General features: G+C 33.3%; 1 protein-coding gene across 5 annotated transcripts in view; it reads right to left on the bottom strand.

Moving 5' to 3' along the window:
* The window catches only part of LOC129227540 (uncharacterized), a 33,377-nt gene extending 12,004 nt beyond the window's left edge, over window positions 1-21,373 (bottom strand). For 2 of the 5 annotated variants that reach the window (XM_054862115.1, XM_054862114.1), the window contains exon 1: window positions 16,025-16,150. In XM_054862115.1, the coding sequence (XP_054718090.1) occupies window positions 16,025-16,109 (85 nt within the window). In that variant the 5' untranslated portion in view covers window positions 16,110-16,150. Of the gene's footprint in view, window positions 1-8,060; window positions 8,116-10,263; window positions 10,297-16,024; window positions 16,151-21,248 lie in introns of those variants that run through there. The other 3 variants (XM_054862118.1, XM_054862117.1, XM_054862116.1) reach the window with 3 other exon arrangements.
* Window positions 21,374-21,667: the final 294 nt, after the last annotated feature.

The following is a 21,667-nucleotide window of genomic DNA, read 5'->3' on the forward strand; positions in this document are numbered from 1 at the left end:
ATTTTGTTTAAATTTATTCACTCATAGCCCATAGAGTAATGAAAATGAAACAGCCGACTACTGGACTCATACATGGCCGAGCACTGGATTTCTATAGCCGAAAACTGGAGCATTTTCTCGTGTTAGCAATGGGTTACTTTCTAAAATAAAAAAAATTTTATTTCTGAAACAATTTAGTTAATCATAATTAGAAAGGTATAGCCTAAAGCCTTACAATGTTTTTGTTGTTGTATTGATTGCTGAAATTTATAGGTTAACAAAAATCAGCAATCGCTGTCTTAATTGGCCGACTACTGGAGCTCTTACCCTATTACATGAAAATATATTCATCTTTATTGCACGTAAACCTTTTTCAGACGATTTCCTTCAAACTATACTGTTACAGATGACCAAGGGTTTCACGAAAAATGTGGGCTATGAAAATTGTTCCTTTTAACAGAGAAATTAAGAAGTTCTGCTATAAAGAAGAAAAAATTAACAAAAATTGCGAAATTGTGTATGTGGCTGTACTTTGTTCCGTTTTCGAAACCCCATAGCAACTATATCCTTGAAATTTGGCACTAAATTACAGATGGGAGACAAAATAATGCGAACACCGGTGAAATAAGAGAAAAGTTATCAATAAGGAATATGACCATCAAAAATTTAAGAAATTAATAAACTCTAGTTTATAGGATAGAATATTTTGACTTCATTTACAATCTTTTAAAGCTTTTAAGCTTCAGTAATTTTTCTTTATTAATATTATTATTTTTTTTTAAAAGTAAGATATGTAACTATATTTAAGGTAACTTAATTTCAGGTAAGGCCATCCATGTAATAATAGTAGGTACATGTAAATAAGGCCATGTAAATAATAGTAGGTACACATTGTGAATGGAAAATGTGATCAACCCCTTAATGATTAAACTTATATCAACAACTACTAATGTGCTCCATGTGAATGGAAACTATTTAACCCCCTAATGAAAACTAATGCCAAAAACTACAAATATGCCTCCATGCGAATGGAAACTATTTAACCTCCCAATGAAAACTAATGTCAAAAACTACAAATATGCTCGATGGGAATAAAAATTATATCATCCTTTATGAAACGAGCTGATGTGTGCTTCACATGACTTCCTTTTACTCCAATTTAACGTCATTTTCCCATTACTGGCAATTTTAATGTGATTCAATAATTTACTCTCTAAATATCACCAACAGTGGCCAAATTGAAACCAGATTTTTAAAAAAAATCGCAAAATTTGTCGCCAAGTTGGCAACAAAACTTGGCGACCAAAAGACTGGTGATATATCGCCAAGTGTCCGACAAATTGTAACACCACTTGAGTTTACATCGAAGTTAACAATGATTTCCCCCCAAAAAGGGGCAAAAGACCCCCTTAGATACACCCGAATGCAACCAAAAGGGGAGGTGCACAACTAGACCCCACTAGGAGTTTATGTACCAAATTTCAACTTTCTTAGATATACCGTTCTTGAGTTATGCAACATACATCCGCACATCCGCACATACGCACATACATACATACGTACATACAGACGTCACGGGAAAACTCGTTGTAACTAACACAGGAATCTTCAAAATGGATATTTCGCGTGTCTATACGTTCTTAGGCACTTATCCACGTGTGGTCGAGTCGAAAAAAAAACTTAACATTCATTCGGGGGTGAGCAAAATGGAAATTAAAGCCGGTTTTTGAGTGAAAATTTTTTCGCGAATACAATACTTCCTTTTTTTTTTTTTTTTTTTGTAAAAGGAAGTAAAAAAAATGATATCAAAAACTTCAAATTTGCTATATGCGAATGGAAAACATTTAACCCCCTAATGAAAACTATTATATAAACTACAAATATGCCTCCATGCGAATGGAAACTATTTAACCCCTAACGAAAACTAATATCAAAAACTACAAAAATGCTCCATGCAATGGAAACTATTTACCCCTCTTACGAAAAATAACATCAAAAGCTACAAATATGCCTTTATGCGAATGAAAAATGTATTCTACTTTGATGTTGTGCTTTTTTTTTTTTTATATAAAACCCTTATCAAAAATTACAAATATGCCTCCAAAGAAAAAAAAGGAGAACTTACGAATGACTTTCTAATGAACTACAAAACATCACAGCTACTGTGTCGGAATAATACATTAATTAAGATCAAGGCAAATTTCATATGCGCAGAAAAAGTTTTTTCTGCTGCGCAGAATCAAAGCGTGACACGTATCGCTACTGTCCGCTTGCTGTTTTTCGCCTGAGTATTGCATAAGGTTAAATGAGTAATGAATTAGTTTGCGTAAGAGGAAAAACAGCGTTTTGATTTCAAATTCATGTTTTTGTCAGTTGCATGCTTGTGTTCGTTTAAGTTTTTACGGAATTATTTACTTGTTTTCTTTGCCATTTTTCAATTTATCTAGTCACGTGAAAAAAATTGTTCAAAAAATATAATGAAAATAAAACGACATAATTTAATAAAAATAAAACGACAGTAGTAATAAAAATCAAGTAATAACTAGAGGTGTAAAATTTCCAGAAATTATGATGCAGTGGAAAAAAAAGTTTTTTTCCGAAAAAAACTTCTGAAACTGCTTGTTTGTCAATAAAAAGCACTCAATCGGCCAGGAATGGGGCATCAAATAGGGCATAAACGTTTCAAATTAATTTCAAAGCAATGAAAAAAGTAGTACAGTTTGCTCTCTATTTAACGACTTTCAAAGGACCACAAAGTATTCTTTAAGTAGAATGGGTCCTTTAATAGAATGCTTCTAACACTACAGTAGATCACTTGGGATCGTGAAAAGTCGTCTTTAAATACAGAAAGTCGTTCAATAGAGCGTCATTAAGCAAAGAGCCAACTGTATTTCAAATATTTACCTTCAAAAACAAAAAGTTAATTGAAAATACAACTGAAATCGTTTATATTTTTATCATAAAGTGTTTGAACATAATTTGGGCGGATACTGTTCCCGACGGTTTGGGGGGGGGGGAGGGGGATCATGACCACCATCAACCTCCCTTTTATCCGCCCCTGATGGTTACTTTCCTTGTTCGAAACACCAAAAGTTATCAAAGTAGTCAATACAGCAATTAACAATTAATTTCAGGTTAAATAGGAATTGCTAATCATTTTTTTGACAGGAAATTGTATTTTTTGTAAAAATATTATGAACTGAGAGATTTTTAAACACTTTTTTTTGGTAAATATGCATTTTTGCGTTGGTGTTTTGTCCTTTTTCAAGGTCGAATACAGCTTCAGTTTACAATGGGGGTGATTTCCGGAACATTCGTAAAAGTGCGTTTTTGTGGCATAAATAGGGATCAGGGGCGAAAGTTTCGAACCATAAGTCCCCCAAAATGCTTCTTCTGGGCCCCAATAGAGGTGGGGGGGGGGGTACATATGCGAACAATGAAAAATGCAGGACAAGCATTGTATTTCGAAGAAAAGCTTTTGAACATGAAACAAATGCGTATATGGGTGAATATAGGCTATTTGAGTTCCAATGACGCATAGAAAATTTTTAGGTAAAACTAATTGTATTATTGTTATCGTATGCTTCATTAATAAGGAGTACTGTCTTCTATTTTTCCCTCACAGTCAATTCTCGAGAACTGTTTCATTTTAGAATATTATAGCTGAAAATGTAGTTATAAATGTATATTCCCAAAGTTTGCCTTTTATCTAATTTTTATACAAACACCTTCAATGTTCTTTTTAAAATAACCTTGCATAACGTATTTTACCATAATCATACACCTAAATTAGCATCAAAACATATTTTAACAAAACACATTGTAAAAATATTTATTGATATACAAAAAAAAAACTGATTTTTACTTCATGGAATAATAAAGTCACCCTCGTCTGGCGAAACTGAAAGAATGAAATTCGACATTTAAATTGCTATAGGATCTGCTTGACCACAAATAATCCGCATGATACAGACTAAAGTTAAAAGCAAGTTAACGGTATTGATCAAAATTCAAATAATATTGCATCAATTCGAGTAGCACTGCCACAAAGAGTGCTTGTGCCTGTTGTTGCAGTAATCCCCCTGCTAAGTATATGCTTTTATATTTTATAGTTACTTAAATGTACTTTTGTATAGTGATGTGCCGGATCGTTAAAAAAGTAGATCCGCGGATACGGATCCGGATCATTAGTGTCAAGATCCGCGGATACGCATACGGATCTTAAAAAAACATTTTTTGTTTTTCCCAATTCAACTATCCAAGTGTAAAATTTGTTACGGAAGGTATTCCCGTCAGAATAATGGCAGTTTCTTCAAAAACTGTCAACTGCAGCAAAAATATATAATCCAGACTATGATTTACTCTTTAAAGAAATCTCCGTTAAAATTGAGGAAGAGTTGGAAGGAATGGTCCAGCGCTGCATTAATGCTTAGATGGAATGTGAAAAATTATTTCTACCTTGCTCAGTAGATGTAGGATACAGAAACAAGAGTGTAAAGCTGCTACTGGACAGGCTAGAAATAATTTTTCGCATTTTATTTCAGCATAAATGCAGCTCTGACCCATCCCACCGAACTTACTCCGACCGACAGAGCCGGGAACATCTTTCAAACAGTAAATACATTAGATAATTTAATCTCACTTTTTTGGAAGGATGCCGAGAAAAACAAAAATGAAGAATAACAGAAACCCCAAATCAATAACAAAAACTAATATTAAATTAAAAATTTAAAAACCAAAACATGTCCCAGAGACCTCATATTAAGATGAATTTCGCGGGTCAGAGTACACATTTGTTAACAAATATGAACTGACAGCAGGTAAAAATTTTAAATCATTGAGCTTTTTCTCCTTATCTTCCGACTATGAAATCGCTACCAATCACGCGTATAAAGGCTTAGAATTGCATTTAAAATTAACTTAACAAGATTATAGCTCCTACTGTATATCAGTTGGAAGTTTCAAATAAATATCAAAAGCAAAAAACTTCGTTCTTTCAATTAGGGCCAAAATTTTTAACGTACGGGTAAATTTTTATTACCCTAATTGTGAAAAACGTTAAGTCGGTTTTTAATTAATATCTCGGATTTTAATTAAAGTTCTACAAAAACGAGGCCAAGCTAAGAAAACTTCGATCAAGTCACCTTTTGAACGAAAAATTAACTGACAAAATCGGTTTATCTGTTTAGGAGCTACGATACAACAAGACACACTGATACACACTTTTAAAGCTTATTTCCCCTTCCTTTTTGCAACGGGGGGGGGGGGGGGAGGGGATACAAATTGGCTTCTAAAATGATACGTTAAAATTTAAATAGGGAATAAAACCGTCTTTAAACGGAATTTAAGAGTCTTTTATTCAAATATTTAAAAATTTTTAGAATAGAAATGATCCGTTTAAGATCCGTCAAAAAAGTAACGGATACGGATACAGATCTTTATTTTCCCTCGGATATCCGCGGATACGGATACGGATATCCGGAACATCACTACTTTTGTACAATGCAATGTTTATTGTGTGCAGACATCAAGGATTACGTTTAAGTTCTAGTTAAAAGATCGCATGATATTGTTTTTTCCGGTTATGTGTGTTTTGGTCAATTCTCGGGCATTACTCCTCTGCCATTTTTTGTGCCACTAGAAATACATATATATATATATATATTTTTTTATAGTTACTCGTTTAAACTCAAAGTTCAGGACTAACAATAAAAAGAAGAAAATAGGGAGAGATAGACTGGAAAAAAAGCATCAAGCTGAAAGATCACGTTACCAAAGAATTAAAAATGATGCGGATGAAAATTTTGAATTAAAAGAGAAAGAAAAGCCAAACTATTTGTCAAAAAAGAAAAAGAGACAAAAACTAAGACATTAAGAGTATAACATAGATGACTCTGATAGCCTTCATCTTTACAAACTCAAACATAACGTCAACTAGTGAAATAATGAATATTAAACTAAACAGATGACTTTTTTTTGGGGGACGCTAAAACTTCATTCACCGTATATTTACCCACATAACAATTACATTGAAGGGTTTGTTCCTTTCACTGTGTCAGTTTAAATTCTACAATAATTGCACCATTAGGAAAATATTTTTCCCTCATGCCAAACCTCAAATTTAAAGTCTGGTTGCCTGCTTTCATCACTGGATAGACGCGAAAAAACCTAAAGAATACATAGTACAAAAAATATTTCCCAATGTAAAGATTATTCTAATTATGTAGGGTAATGTGGGGTAAAGTGAAATAGCGGGGCAAAGTGAAATGGTAAAATATTTACTCCGCTTTTGGTGCCTTTTACCTAGTAATATGTTAACTATGTAGTATATTCCAGTCAAGAAAAAATTACCCCTGAAAATCAAAGATTATGATAATACAAGCAATTTTCAAAAGTTGATACTCACAGTGCAATATTTTGTTGTAAGTCAAAAACTGTTTTGATATTATCTAACAATAAATTGTTTGGTTTTTTACATTTTAAATATTAAGTGGGACCTTCTAATATTTGTTGCAATAATTATTTAGTTAATATTTAGCTTATTTTCATTCATAATATTTTTCCCAATTACTCAAGGGCATGCGCGGTAAAGTCGATAGGACAAAGTGAAGTATTTCATTTCGTTTCCTCATTTAATCATTTACTAAATCCCTTACGTATTCTTTTACTAACTAATTTATTTTCATTCCTTCATCTAGTAATTCACTTATTAATTTATGCTATCCCTTATTTTCTTATTCATTCACTATTACATTCACTCTTTAATTTTTCCTCACGTATTTATTAATTGAGTAGTAACTAATTAGTTTATTGCTTCATTATCTTTTCACATTTATAAATTATCCCTTTATTTACTCAATATTTTGCTCAAAAATATTTTTCACAATCAAATAGAAAATATTTAATTTTTCACTTTGCCCCATGAAAAAAAGGAAAAATTTTCACTTTTTTTTTTAAAGAACAATTTTGCTGCCAGAAAAAAAAATGTTTCAAAGCAAGTTTTTTTTTTTTTCAAACTACAATGTTCTTTCTTAAAACACTAATTTTCAAAACAAATTTACAATTTGTTTATTTTGAAAAAGCTCAGTCATTTTAAATATTTCACTTTCCCCCACATTCCCTACTACTTTTAAGTTTCATACAGATTATGTGTCTTTCAAATGGTTATACGAACAAATTACAGAAAAGCAATATTTTTCAATGTTTACGCATTTTTAACTCATTGTTTCATTTAATAATTATCACGGAAGGTACATGAGCACTGTTCACATAGTTTCCAAATACCCTCTACACTCTTGTGTTCACAAGTGCCCCAGCATTCATCTTAAAGTTAATTAACAAAAATAAAGAATTCTTAATTTAATTTAAAAAACTTAAACGGTCATAATTTACCCGAATGCTCATATGGGGCAATGAGAAGTAAAGGGGTGTAAGTGGACATTTTCAAGTTTTGAGTAAAACGCGTTTAAAGATAACATCCTAGGTAGATTTTCATTGAATTTTTTTTTCTAAATCATGTTGTATAGCAGCAACTACAGGGCTACTAGTACCATATCTTGCCCCAAGACAGAGGAAAGGTTCACCTACCATGTGTACTGGTTATCATCATATTTTTTAGTTTCGGTACTTACATCCCTTTGCTTCTCACTGTTTCGTATGATGGTTTGCAATAATCAAGTTTAAATCTCCAGTTAGTTCAAATATGTTTTCACGTGAAGCACACAGTGATAAAATTATCTACAACATCTGCTAGCACAAAGACATTGTCACCACAAAAACGCAAAATGGTTCATTGCTCTAAAAGTTTAGCTAAAAGGTCAGACAGGTATAGCCAAATGTGCATCATTTTTCCTATAAATATATTTTTTCTATAAATTTATGTGTAGTAAAATCTTCTAACTTATTTGAAACACTAAGATTGAAAAAAATGACACTTTAGTTTCACCTTAAAAAATAAAAAAGTAAAGAAGATACTTAAAACAAAATACAAAGCACATTTTCTACTCGTGTGATAACATTTAAGTGTAGCAAATTACTCTGAAACACAAAAAAGGAAACTGACTTTATACTTCAACACTTACGAAATTTGCAAGTCAAATCCTATTCGACTGCCGATGCTGAAGAAAAGAGATAAACTACATATTACTCTAAACAAGTGGGAAAATTTATAAGGTAAGCCGAAAACATGTCCATTCTCGGGTGTGCTTAACTGTTACGGATATTTTACAAGGTTGACCACTGACGTATATGCAGGATGATGTAATTTCTGTGGTTAAGGGATTCAGCGTACGATTAATCATACTATTGTTTTGAACAGAAACCGAAAGATTGCGATCACATGATATCCAATTACATTTCTACTCGCACTTTATTTCATTTCAAGTCGAGTTGTGGTTTAGTCTACCTCTTTCTCACAATCTCCCTTTATTACATCAGACACAAGAACTTAATCTTTACATGCTCTACTATCGTTCATCCTTTTTCGCTATCAAAGCTAAAGCAAAACTTCCATTTCAGTTCAGATTGTTTCAACTTTTAGTTTTACTTCCCGAATTCGTGCTTCTATTATGAGTTTTGATTTTTAATAGTTTCCCAAGTGGCTGTGAAATTATTACGCCTGCGTATAGTAAGTGTTGATCATTCTTGTACGAAAATTTTCACTACTGGAACTAATAATTCGAATTAAATGGGTAAAAAACTTCACTGAAAGCGCAGATAGTCTGAAGCATCGTTATTAATGGGGGATTATGTTCGTGTATTTGAATGTCATGTATTTTATGAACGGAACCAAGACTCAAGTGTACGACGATTATATGTGCAAATAGTCAGAAGCTTTGCTATTAATGGGGAATTATGTTCGTGTATTTGAATGTCATGTATTTTATGAAAGGAACCAAGACTCAAGTGTACGACGATTATAGTGGCTCATGAAAGGTAAGTTCAAACTATTTTCCGCATTCACATGTGTGCTACTTCGGTTTTACTCGTATACTCTCAATGTACCGCGAGAGATTAAAACAAAAGCTTGATCACCGCGGATCATCAAATAGTAAAAAAAAAAAAATTAAAATGTCACGTTGAAGTGATTTCTTAAAACATTTTCAACGTGGATAAGCAGAAAATAAGAACATTACTTAGAAACGTTATTTTTTAAATCAAACAGTTATGGGTTACTATATTTTCCTACTTCAAATAGTGAGTTAAAATCCTTTACTGCTAAATTAGTTCAACTAAACATTTACCAATGTCGGCGTCTCCTGTGTTTTTTCAACGCCCCATTTCTTTAGATAATTAAAAGAATGAACTTTGTCTATATGCATGTAGGTGTTAAAAAAATTACATCTCATTTTGTTGACAACAACTCGCAAAATTTTCGTTTCTTTCAATTTCAATTTTTTAAACATTAATTTTTTATTTGAACATAATTATGCTTTCAAATTGAATTGTTTTAAAAGTTTGAGTCATCTATACACTCAAACCTGTTTTTGGACGGTCTTTTTTTTTTTTTTTCAGCGGTGTATGAAAATTTCAGTTAAATTGGAACTCAGTTGATTCACTCATTTATCTTTAAAACGAGTGCTTGATAGGGGAATTTTGAATGAATTTCTTTTTCTCGATTTTTTTTTTAATGCGGTCCCTATATACTGCACAAAAACAGGTTTGAGTGTGTATTCGATTTGCTTCAAACAAACCTTATTGAAAAGAGTCAATGATGTAGACCGTGTACAAATAAATAAAGAAAGGAAGAGTGCCCCAACATTCACCTTAGAATTAACTCACAAAAATAAAGAATTCTTAATTTAATTTAAAAAACCCAAACGGTCATAATTTACCCAAATGCTCATATGATGGTTTGTAATAATCAAGTTTAAATAACACACACACACACATCATTTAGTTCAAATACGTTTTCACGTGAAGAGCACAGTGATAAAATTATCTACAACACCTGCTAACACAAAGACATTGTCACCATAAAAACGCAAAATGGTTCATTGCTCTAAAAGTTTAGCTAAAAGGTCAGACAGGTATAGCCAAATGTGCATCATTTTTCCTATAAATATATTTTTTCTATAAATTTATGTGTAGGAAAATCTTCTAACTTATTTGAAACACTAAGATTGAACAAAATGACACTTTAGTTTCACCTTAAAAAGTAAAAAAGTAAAGAAGATACTTAAAACAAAATACAAAACACATATTCTACTCCTGTGATAACATTTAAGTGTAGCAAATTACTCTGAAACACAAAAAAGGAAACTGACGTTACACTTCAACACTTACGAAATTTGCAAGTCAAATTCTATTCGACTGCCGATGCTGAAGAAAAGAGATTAACTACATATTACCCTAAACAAGTGGGGAAATTTATAAGGTAAACTGAAAACATGTCCAATATTTCACAAGGTTGACCAGTGACGTATATGCAGGATGATGTAATTTCTGTGGTTAAGGGATTCAGCGTACGATTAATCATACTATTGTTTTGAACAGAAACCGAAAGATTGCAATCACATGATATCCAATTACATTTCTACTCGCACTTTATTTCATTTCAAGTGGAGTTGTGGTTTAGTCTACCTCTTTCTCACAATCTCCCTTTTTTACATCAGACACAAGAGCTTAATCTTTACATGCTCTACTATCGTTCATCCTTTTTTCGCTATCAAAGCTAAAGCAAAACTTCCCTTTTTAGTTCAGATTGTTTCAACTTTTAGTTTTACTTCCCGAATTCGTGCTTCTATTATGAGTTTTTATTTTCAATAGTTTCCCAAGTGGCTGTGAAATTATTACGCCTGCGTATAGTAAGTGTTGATCATTCTTGTGCGAAAATTTTCACTTGGAACTAATAATTCGAATTAAATGGGTAAAAAACTTGACTGAAAGCGCAGATAGTCTGAAGCTTCGTTATTAATGGGGGATTATGTTCGTGTATTTGAGTGTCATGCATTTTATGAATTGAACCAACACTCAAGTGTACGACGATTATATAAGCAGATAGTCAGAAGCTTTGCTATTAATGGGGAATTATGCTCCTGTATTTGAATGTCATGTATTTTATAAAAGGAACCAAGACTCAAGTGCACGACGATTATAGTGCAGATTGTCTGAAGCTTTGTTATTAATGGGAGATTATGTTCGTGTATTTGAGTGTCATGTATTTTATGAAAGGAACCAAGACTCAAGTTACGACGATTATAGTGGCACATGAAAGGTAAGTTCAAACTATTTTACATGTGTGCTACTTCGGTTTTACTCGTATTCTCTCAATGTACCACGAGAGATTAAAACAAAAACTTGATCACCGCGGATCATCAAATAGTAACGAACATACTTGAAGTAAAATGTCACGTTGAAATGATTTCGTAAAACATTTTCAACGTGAATAAGCAGAAAATAAGAACATTATTTAGAAACGTTATTTTTTAAATCAAACAGTTATGGATTACTATATTTTTCTACTTCAAATAGTGAATTAAAATCGTTTACTTCTAAATTAGTTCAACTAAACATTTACCAATGTTCGCGTCTCCTTTGTTTTTTTTAACGCCACATTTCTTTAGGTAATTAAAAGAATGAACTTTGTCTATATGCATGTAGGTGTTGAAAAAAATTACATCTCACTTTGTTGACAACAACTCGTAAAATTTTCGTTTCTTTCAATTTTCTAAATATTAATTTTTTATTTGAACATAATTATGCTTTCAATTTGAACTGTTTAAAAAGTTTGAATCATCTATACACTCAAACCTGTTTTTGTACGGTCTTTTTTTTTCTTTTTCTGCGGTGTATGAAAATTTCAATCAAATTGGGACTCAGTTGATGGAACAAATGAGTACTTGTAGGGTAATTTTGAACAAATTTCTTTTTCGCGATTTTTTTTATGCGGTCCCTATATACAGCACAAAAACATGCTTGAATGTGTATTCGATTTGCTTCGAACAAACCTTATTGAAAAGAGTCCTTGATGCAGAGCGTGTACAAATAAATGAAGAAATAAAGAAATGATTTGGCTTCGTCAAAAAATTTTGGGCCTAAGACCCAAAATTCCTTAGCATCAGAGCTCGATTCGAATTATTTAATCTAAAATTCCAATAGTACTGAAAACAAAATAAATAAATAATAATAAAGTACCGAAAGTTCTTGAAAGTTGTGTAGATTTTATTCTAAGTTTCTAGAAAAATAAAAGAAATATTATAAAAATCGAATATATTTTTATCCTCTTGTTCATCAATACATGAGGAAGAGATTTAGCGTCAATAATTTGAAAGTGACTTATTTTTCATGAACAGAAAGACTGCAAACACTTTTTTTTTCCTTTTTGCACATAAAGGACTAATGAAGGGTACATATTTCCATTGCTAGTTTTAAACATTTTTCAGGTTTTCTAACGTCTAACGAAAATTTTTCTTTCTTTTTCTTAATGGATTAAATTTTCGCAAGATTTATACATTCTGCAAAAAGTTAGCCTTTGAAACATTTTGAATCAAATCTGTTTTGACTTCATTTATTTGGATATTCTCAGATTCAGCTCCAAATTTTTATACTGAGAGGAATTTTTCTTGAGTTTCAGTGCTACATTTTCGTACACATTACAGTACGTGCGGTTACTTTTTATTTTTTATTTCCACTAAAGTTTTTTCCAACAAAAGCAAAGCCACTGACAGTTGCATTTGATATGTTTTACGGAAAGGTAATAGTTTTCGTTTTTCGAAAGAGTTTTGTTTTGTTTTTACACTAAGTGTTTTAACAACTGGAAAAAGTATACGTATTTGGATTTGCGATGGAACGGGACATTTGAGTAGTTCGGTCACTGAATTTTGTTTCATAAATACAAATATGTAATACAAGATAAAATTTTTATTTTTGATAGCAACAGTAACGATTTATCATAAGAACTATGTAGAACATCAAAAGTTAGTTTGCAGAAAATATTTGAACGAAATGCAATAAAATGACTGTGACGGAACAGGACACATATGAGTCCCGTTATTTTTGATAGCAACAGTAACGATTTGTCATAAGAACTATGTAGAACATCAAAAGTTAGTTTGTAGAAAATATTTGAACGAAATGCAATAAAATGACTGTGACGGAACAGTACACATATGAGTCCCGTTATTTTTGATAGCAACAGTAACGATTTGTCATAAGAACTATGTAGAACATCAAAAGTTAGTTTGTAGAAAATATTTGAACGACATGCAATAAAATTACTGTGACGGAACAGGACACATATGAGTCCCGTTCCGTCACGAGCATTTTGTTTAAAAATGATAACTTTTAATGTTCTACGTACTTCTTATGACAAATCTTTACTGTTGCTATCAAAAATAAAATTTCTAGCTTGTTTTATTTGTATTTATAAAACAAAATCTACTGCCAAAACAACTACAAATGTCCCGTTCCGTCACATGGAATATACCATTGATTTATAATACATCTAAGCAAGCGAGAGAGAGGGAGAGAGATAGATCATTACAAATTCCTTGTTGGTTCATGGGAAAGTAGGGTTCGCTGAGTTCTGGGCAGAACTGTTGAAAAGGGTACCTTTAAAATATTTTCTAATGTAGCTAAGCGGTATATGTGTATCTATGTTAGTAAGTTTACAACTAAATGCATTGCATGTATTTTAGTTTCTACACACAGTTAACCTAAAGAACTGCTGCATTAATTATGTTGAAAACCTGGTGGCAATTTTAAGTATAAAATCAGTTATAACCTCTCCAAGGAACAGTTTACTTATCAGTAAGTGTAGTCACATTCATTTCTGCTGTGGAAGTTAAAGATCAAAGCGAGTATAATGGTGAAGAATGTATGGGAGCTTTATCAGTATGCATTTGATGCAGATAACTAGTGCAAGGTTTATTTTGAGAAAAGGAAATGTTTAAAAAAAATAACCCCATTATCTCTCTGCTGAAGTTTCCGGCCATGACGGAGCTAAACTTAAGTCAATGACATCTTTAAACATACCAAGTAACATTTTTTCCCAATTGAAGCAATGAGAAGCAAAGGATTGGATGTAAGTGGACGTTTTCAAGCTTTGAGTAAAACGCGTTTAAAATTTCGGTCCTAAATATAGGCTTTCATTGGAAAGTTTTCGAAATAATGCTATATAGCCAACACCTACAAGGTCTACTAGTACTAATTATTCCTAGAAAGAAATGAAGTTCACCTGATATGTGCTGGTTATCTCAATATTTTAAAAATTTGGCACTTGCATCACTTTGCTTCTCACTGCATCAATTCAATCATGTCTTAGCACTGGAAGAGTTTCTAAAACAGCCGAATCGGAACCAAGGGCGGATTCAGGGGAGGGTCAAAGGTTAAGTTGACCCCCTCCTGTGACAAGAAATTTATTATGATCATTATTAAACTTCAATTTTTTAGATTCGGAAATATAGTTAATGGAATCAATATTAACCATTCTTTTGCTTGATTCTGTACATAATTTTTTCGCCAGCACGTCATAACTCATAGGATCGACTGGGTTCGTTTACTAGGCTATTGCTATTCAGACCTGACCCCCCTTTCAAATATTTTTGGATCCGCCCCTGATCGGAACCAAACGCAAAGCTATCCAAAAAACCACCATTACGAATAACTAACTCCCCAATGCATGACGATTCTAACCACGACATGCCGTAGCTACTACTGCGAATGGAACGCAATGAAGATATGCTGCTTGCTATCAATGGATACAATGTCCTCCACCATATCTGAACCAAAAGCGAGCATAACCTCTCGAAATAAGGGAGGTTTATATGCCGGACTTTGTATTTTTCTATAAAGTCAATAAGAATTGATTTTTGAATTGTTATTGAGATAATATTTATTTCTGAGAATTAACGTTCAATAGCTTTCATAAAAGGGACATTGTCCACATCTTCATTCACAGTTTGGAACTTGTCCTTTTATTTTATGGAATATCTGAGAGATGTGATTTTTCTCTTAAGTGAACTTTGATTAATGCTCTCTATCGGATGCATCTGACTTATTCACCACGAAACAGGTGTATCATTTTAAAATTACGTTATAAGTTACATTTAAAAGATAAATATTTTTAATGGCAGAGATAAATATATAGAATATAATGCAAAACCTATTAAGAAAACAAAGTATGCCAAACTGCAAGTGTCGCTTCTACCGTAAAAAGTAATGAGATCTCATGTAAAAACAAGTCAGTTGTTTTAGATAGTATCTGCGGCAGCGTCCATTTAACAACTTTGTCGAAACTTGATCGAGCAACATTTATAGCGAGCGTATCAGTATTAGACACATATACTTCTACAACAAAATAATAGCGATCTGAGTACTTTATTTGTGTTTGCTTCTATACTGTGCAAATTAGGTCTGCTATCCAATATTATTTTAGAAATGCTAAATAGTTAACTACGTACTCTATACTCATCCATGTCGCGTTCACAACACGAAGCAGCTTTCAAATGCGGCAACATGCAGGATATGCATCAAAAATATTATTTTTAAGAATTCGAATTAAGTGTAGATATTCCGTTGGGCATAAATTGTGTTATTTTTGGTGATTTTGTCACCTGTGCCAGTGAAACGGATTAGTACCAATTATTGCCGAATTAGTATGTTCCCTTACGATGGCTTAGTTACTCTATTTATTATAGAAGTAAAGGTGTTATAACTAATATTGATGCGATCGCTATAAATGTTGTCAGGTAATTTAATAGGAAACAATTTATGACAAAGTTGTCAAATGGGGGCTTCCCAAGATATTTGCTAAAATCGACAAAATGTATATCATGCAGTACATAACATAATTAGAAAATTTAATTTTAGTTTCTAATCTATCTTTACAACATAGTTTCAATTGTCCAGAATATCGTTCGAAACCAAAATATGATGCTGAAAAAGCAGCGCCAAACCACACTTGACGAAAATAATGCACACAGTACACTATCTTACGTATAATCTCGTTCACATTACTAATACGTAAAGGTTATAAAACCAACCATTCACTCTTACCACATTAAAAGTAGACAATAGAAACTTAATAATAGAAATAAATTAAAACCTGTATTTGGCAAGTATGGACATATTGCTCCATCAGTCCTAATAAGCAGGATCCAGAGTGAGAGGATGGGTAAAAGAATTAACATGACTCAATCTAAGTTTCGAAAAATGAATCCAAAACAACCAAGCATCTACAGTCACGAAGAGATCAACAAAATTGTAAGAAAATATACTCCGACTGATTTGTTTTCACAAGAAATTAATATGTTGCCAAATGCAGATAAGAAAAAAAAAAAAAATCAGTATGTAGGGTGAAATTTCTAGCTTAGATTGGAAACACTTTCCTTTATCTTATGTGATACGTGACAGATTTCGACCCGAAGGCATTTGACACGGATAGAGATAAATTTGTCATTGATAGCGGATTTGCTACTCTTTGAAGTGTTACTCTTTGAAGTTAATTTTTCGCCTAGAAAACACGTTTTTTTCTTTCATTTGGATTAAGGGGAGTTGGTACCTAAAACCAGAAAAAAAATTATCTTTTCAGTTTTTATGTATTTAAAGTATTCTAATCAAGAGCCAACAAGCAACACCAAGTTCATGTTTTATGTCGATTAAAAGTGACTCAATTTAGATATTATGGTTCAGTAATGTATTAAATGAACGTACATTTTTACTATACAACGCGACTTTCTCAAAACGTTAACTTTAAAAACTTGTGTTCCTTTTTATAGCAAACTACTTTTTACTTTATTAACTTTTTCTTACTTTTCAGTAGTGGGACGTTGGTTGCGAGTTATTTGTAATGCACAAGCAGGAGTAGTTTCAACTGAAACTTCAAGTTTTGAGTATGGTTGCCTAAAATTTAAAAAGATGCCGAAAAAAATGGTAAAAGGCTAATCAAAATGTACAAAGATACGTAAAGGAAGGAGGGATTAAGTTCCCGCTTAAGGCAATTTTTTTCGCAATGAAAATTACTGCTTCACTGTAACATTATAGTATGATGAATCAAATTTATTAATTTATTTTTAACATCTCATTAGCAGCCATTTTTTTCTTCAAATTTTGGTGTTTGTCTGAAGCAAGCAGTCCAATAAAAAAATTAAAAAATAAATAAATAGTTAAAAAATTTGAATTTTGAGTTCTTGAATTCAAATTATGTTTTTCGCAATCACGAGTGTGTGTGTATGCAGGCGTGTGTGTTTATGTGTGTGTGGGGGGGGAGGTATGTATGTTTGTGTGTAGGGGATATGTGCATGTGTGTGTAGGCATGTGTGTTTGTGTCTGCGTGCAGGTATGAGTGTGTGGGTAGTTGTGTGAATGAGTGTTTATGTGTGGGGGGGGGGGAGAGTGTGTATGTGTGTGTAGGTATATGTGTTTGTGGCTGTGTGCAGGCAAGAGTGTGTGGGTAGTTGTGTGTGTGTATGTGTCTGTATGTATGCGTGTGTGTGTGTGTATGTGTTTGAGTACGTGTATGTGTTTGTGTATGTGTGTAGGCGTATGTATGTGTGTGTATGTGTTTGTGTGTGTACGTGCGTGTATGTATGTGTTTAAGTGTAGGATATGGACGCAACCTGGAGACGGTTTTCGCTATAGGAGCAGCATCGTGAGGAGCCGGTCGACGGTGATGCTGCAGAGGATGCTAGTGGGAAAATAAAATGATAGCACACCAAAACAGTCAAATAAAAGCAATAAGCAATCGTGATAGCTCAAAAAAAAAAAAAAAAAAAGCTCACACATAAAAGAGCGAATTGATTCGCCGCCACCAAAAATATTAAGACTTAAAGATTCAACCTAGACATTTTATTGGGTGCTTTTGGGAATTTAAGATAGCAGATAACATTCCACACTCAACTGAATCTAGAAGCATTTCAAGAATGTAAAGAACATTAAGCAATTAACCACGCCATATAATTCATTAATCTTTTCCTAGGGGGATCCATACCCCGCTCGTTTCGCTCACAAACCACGCGTGCTTCAGTTTTTAAAAGAGGTTTTCCTATATTTTTGTCCCAAAATAAATATTGTAAGGAAATCAAAAATAATTTTAATGTTTTTCTTTTTAAATAAGTCTATGCATAATGTGAATCTCGAAACTATTCTTTAGTCGGTCACTGGTAAAAAAGACGTAGTTATTAAAAACAGTAAATATCTCGCAATACATTTCACACAGCCTTGCCTTCAATCTTCGAGTTGAAGCGAGCCATTGCATCGGTCACTCGTCTGGACAGTGCTAATTCTGCATTAGCTACCAGTTTGTTTGGCACTCTTGGCTTCCTTAAGAGGTTTTCCACCTCCAACTCAGTCACTTCCTATGCCGGGCTGATGAGTGCTAATAAGCACGAAACTGCAGTCCTCGGCTGGAATTGACTGAGCTGGCGGAGGGATATTTCACGTATTTCTGCCTCAGCCCTGGCCATAGGGCGGTAACTTACTGAGCATTTCAATGACTTATATGTGTCCCTCTTAGAAGAGAGCACGGGTAAGTTCATTTGTCATTACGTTCTGATTTTTGTAATGTCGAACGGAACGCATATAATTATTGAATCATCACAAGAAAAGTATTCATGGTAATTTTTTTAAAAACATTTAATTCTCTCTCTCTCTCTTTCTTTTCTTAGACTAAATGCAGGCGAATTTCATGACTATAATGAAGGAAAAGAAATATGAGCCAAAATGGCTGAAAATGTAGAACATTAAATACAATCGGAATATGTGAGCAACAAAAAACATATCAAAAGCAGATAAAAATGTAAAATTTGAAAAATGAGTGAGAAATTCCAAAGAAAGTGGCAAACTCGGGAGAAACAAAAAGCATAAATAATAAACTTCCCTCTCCTAAAATGCCAAAACCATAAGAATAGCAAAAATGGCCCAAAATGGTAGCCATTTATTATTATATTTAAATTTAAACGTTTTAATCAACTTACAAAGTTCAAAGGAAGTTCATCATACTTAAAACGTTAGACCTCTGGATTTCATGTGAAATTAAAAGCGCGCTAGTCGCTATTGTCAGCAAAATAGAATATCGTATAAAAATTTCGCTTATATTGGAAGTAATAAAAATACAACTATTTTTTGCATTTCTGCGACACAAACAGAACAATTAAACTAGTAAAAGTTTCGTTCCCCTCCAAAAAAGTCAGAAGTAGACAGCATTTAATGTAGACGTGTTAATATAGCGATGCAGGATTTTAATGGAAAACATTTTTTACGAATTGCTTATTTAAATACAAATAAATATGTAAAAAAAATAAAAATTGATTTGAATTTTGACATCTGAAAATCAAATTATGTTTTTCGCAATCACGAGTGTGTGTGTGTGTGTGTGTGTGTGTAGGCGTGTGTGTTTGTGCCTGTGTGCAGGTATGAGTGTGTGGGCAGTTGTGTGTATGAGTGTTTGTGGTGGGGGGGGGGAATGTGTATGTGTGTGTAGGCATGAGTGTGTGGGTAGTTGTGTGTAGGTGTGTGTGTATGTGTAGGTGTCTGTATGTATGCGTGTGTGTGTATGTATGTGTGTAGGTGTATGAATGTGTTTATGTATGTGTGTAGGTGTATGTATGCATTTGTGTATGTGTATGCATGCGTGTGTATGTGTTTGTTTGCACGTGCTTGTATGTATGCGTGTAAGTGTAGGATATTGACGCAACCTGCAGACGACTTTCGCTATAGGAGCAGCATCGTGAGGCGGCCGGTCCACGGTGATGGTGCGGCGGGTGGCGGTGGGAAAATAAAATGATAGGACATCAAAACAGTCAAATGAAAGCAATAAGCAATCGTGATTGCTCAAAAAACATTTTTCTAAGCATTTATCTGAGGCCTTACATTTTATTAAAATTAATATAAATCAGTAAACAATGTTATTTTTAACGAGGGTTCCACGGGAACTAAAGAAGCCATGCTTAGGTGCTATAGGCAGCATACTTCCTTTTAAAATGCTACAACGACACACAATGGCAGACTCGAAATGGGATTTGATCCGTGGACTATTTAGTCGACAACTTATCACTCTACCAACTAAGCTATAATGCTCTCACTTTTACCAATGCTAACGGAATTTTACAATATGATCCTACTTATGAATCCGTCCGGTTTTTTTCCCCTTTAAAGCAGGTAATGAGTGAATTGTTTGTATATTTTTCTCCTAAAGCGGGACGGAACAACATTTAAAAGGATGACTCCCTTATTTGCAGTTTGATGAAGTATTAAGGAAGTTTCTCACAGAAAAACACCTTTGAGAAATAATGTATACCAGAAAATCGCCCGTCAAGGTATGACGGGTGAAAATTGCTGCTGACATTTGAACTAAGCAATTGCCTGTTTGTTGATGTTTTTATAGTTGAAATTTTAACCCTAACTCCCGTGAATTAACCCTAAACTCCAGTAGATAGCTTTCATTGTTGAACACTTTTTCGTGTCTTTATTCTCTTAAAATGAGTGTTACCAGTAAAGCAGTTAAGTTACCGGATGCAGCTCAGCCTTGTCAAAATAAAGCATCTCCCTACATGTCAAACATTATCAAAATATATTATCAAATCGTGATGCGTGGAGCGAGTTTCGTTGTTGAGGACGTGAGGAGCGTTACTCGATCATTCGCCAATATATGCATGAAGATGATTGAGATAATAGACCCGAATCAGATCTGGGATTTCAGGCCTTTATCTTGTAACTTGTAACAAATGAGCGAGAGGAATAGATACAAATTTACTTATGCGGAAGGTGGGGGGGGAGGGGGGTGGACTCGAAAATTAATTTATTTGTTATTTTTTCAGTGGAAAAAATTGTCTTTCAAAATAACATCAAACGGGAAAATAATTTCAAATTTAAAAAATCGAGCTAATACAAATCCGGAAATTAGTTCATGCTGAAAGACTACGTCGTTGGACGACAGTTCTTCCGGGTGCAGGTAAACGGCAGTACAGAACGGCAGAATTGAATTTTCGAGAAGCGCCGTTTATACGTTTCTCTTTCAGACGTTCGTTTTTAAATTGCTCCCTGTAGAGTCTAATACACATTGATTAACCTCTACCTATTATACGTTTTTCATTTGTACGCTTTTTCATACAGTCCCTTCAAAAACGTATAACGGTGCTTCAATGTATTTGAAGAAATGTATGGTGGATTCAATAGTAACAATATGAAAATGTTGGAAATAGACTTTTTTTTTTTCTTTGCGCCTTTTTTCAGCGGAAACGAAAAAAGCGAGCTTGTATAGTATAGATAACGTAAAACAAATGACAAAAATGTAAAAAAATAAATAAAAATTTGCAGTTATTGCCCTTTACCTGCACACGGCAAAGTTAACGCCCAAAATAGTGAAGGAAAAACTGTATCTCTATGAAATAGAATCTTGAGTTCGGAGAAACTATTGAAGTAAGATTACGAATTAAAAATGCTCCATCTAGGGAGGGTCAGTTGCCCCTCCCTGGCTACGTCCATTCAAATAACATTTTCAAGACACGCGCTCACTGATGTATCTCTTTTTCATAATGTTTACTAACACCGATCCTACCCTACTTTCCCTCGTCATTTTTTCCTCTCACGTGGCAATCGACAACAATAACTGACGTCAGGTTATTCTTGCACGCGCACCAATGAGAATTCAGTATTTGGGGAAATTCCCTTCCAGCTGGATCTTCTAGTAACGGTACACAAACCTTTTTCCCCCCTTAACTTTTCAGGTAAGTTTCACTTTTCATTCTTA

Source organism: Uloborus diversus, chromosome 8, assembly GCF_026930045.1.
Source record: "Uloborus diversus isolate 005 chromosome 8, Udiv.v.3.1, whole genome shotgun sequence".
NCBI lineage: Eukaryota > Metazoa > Arthropoda > Arachnida > Araneae > Uloboridae > Uloborus > Uloborus diversus.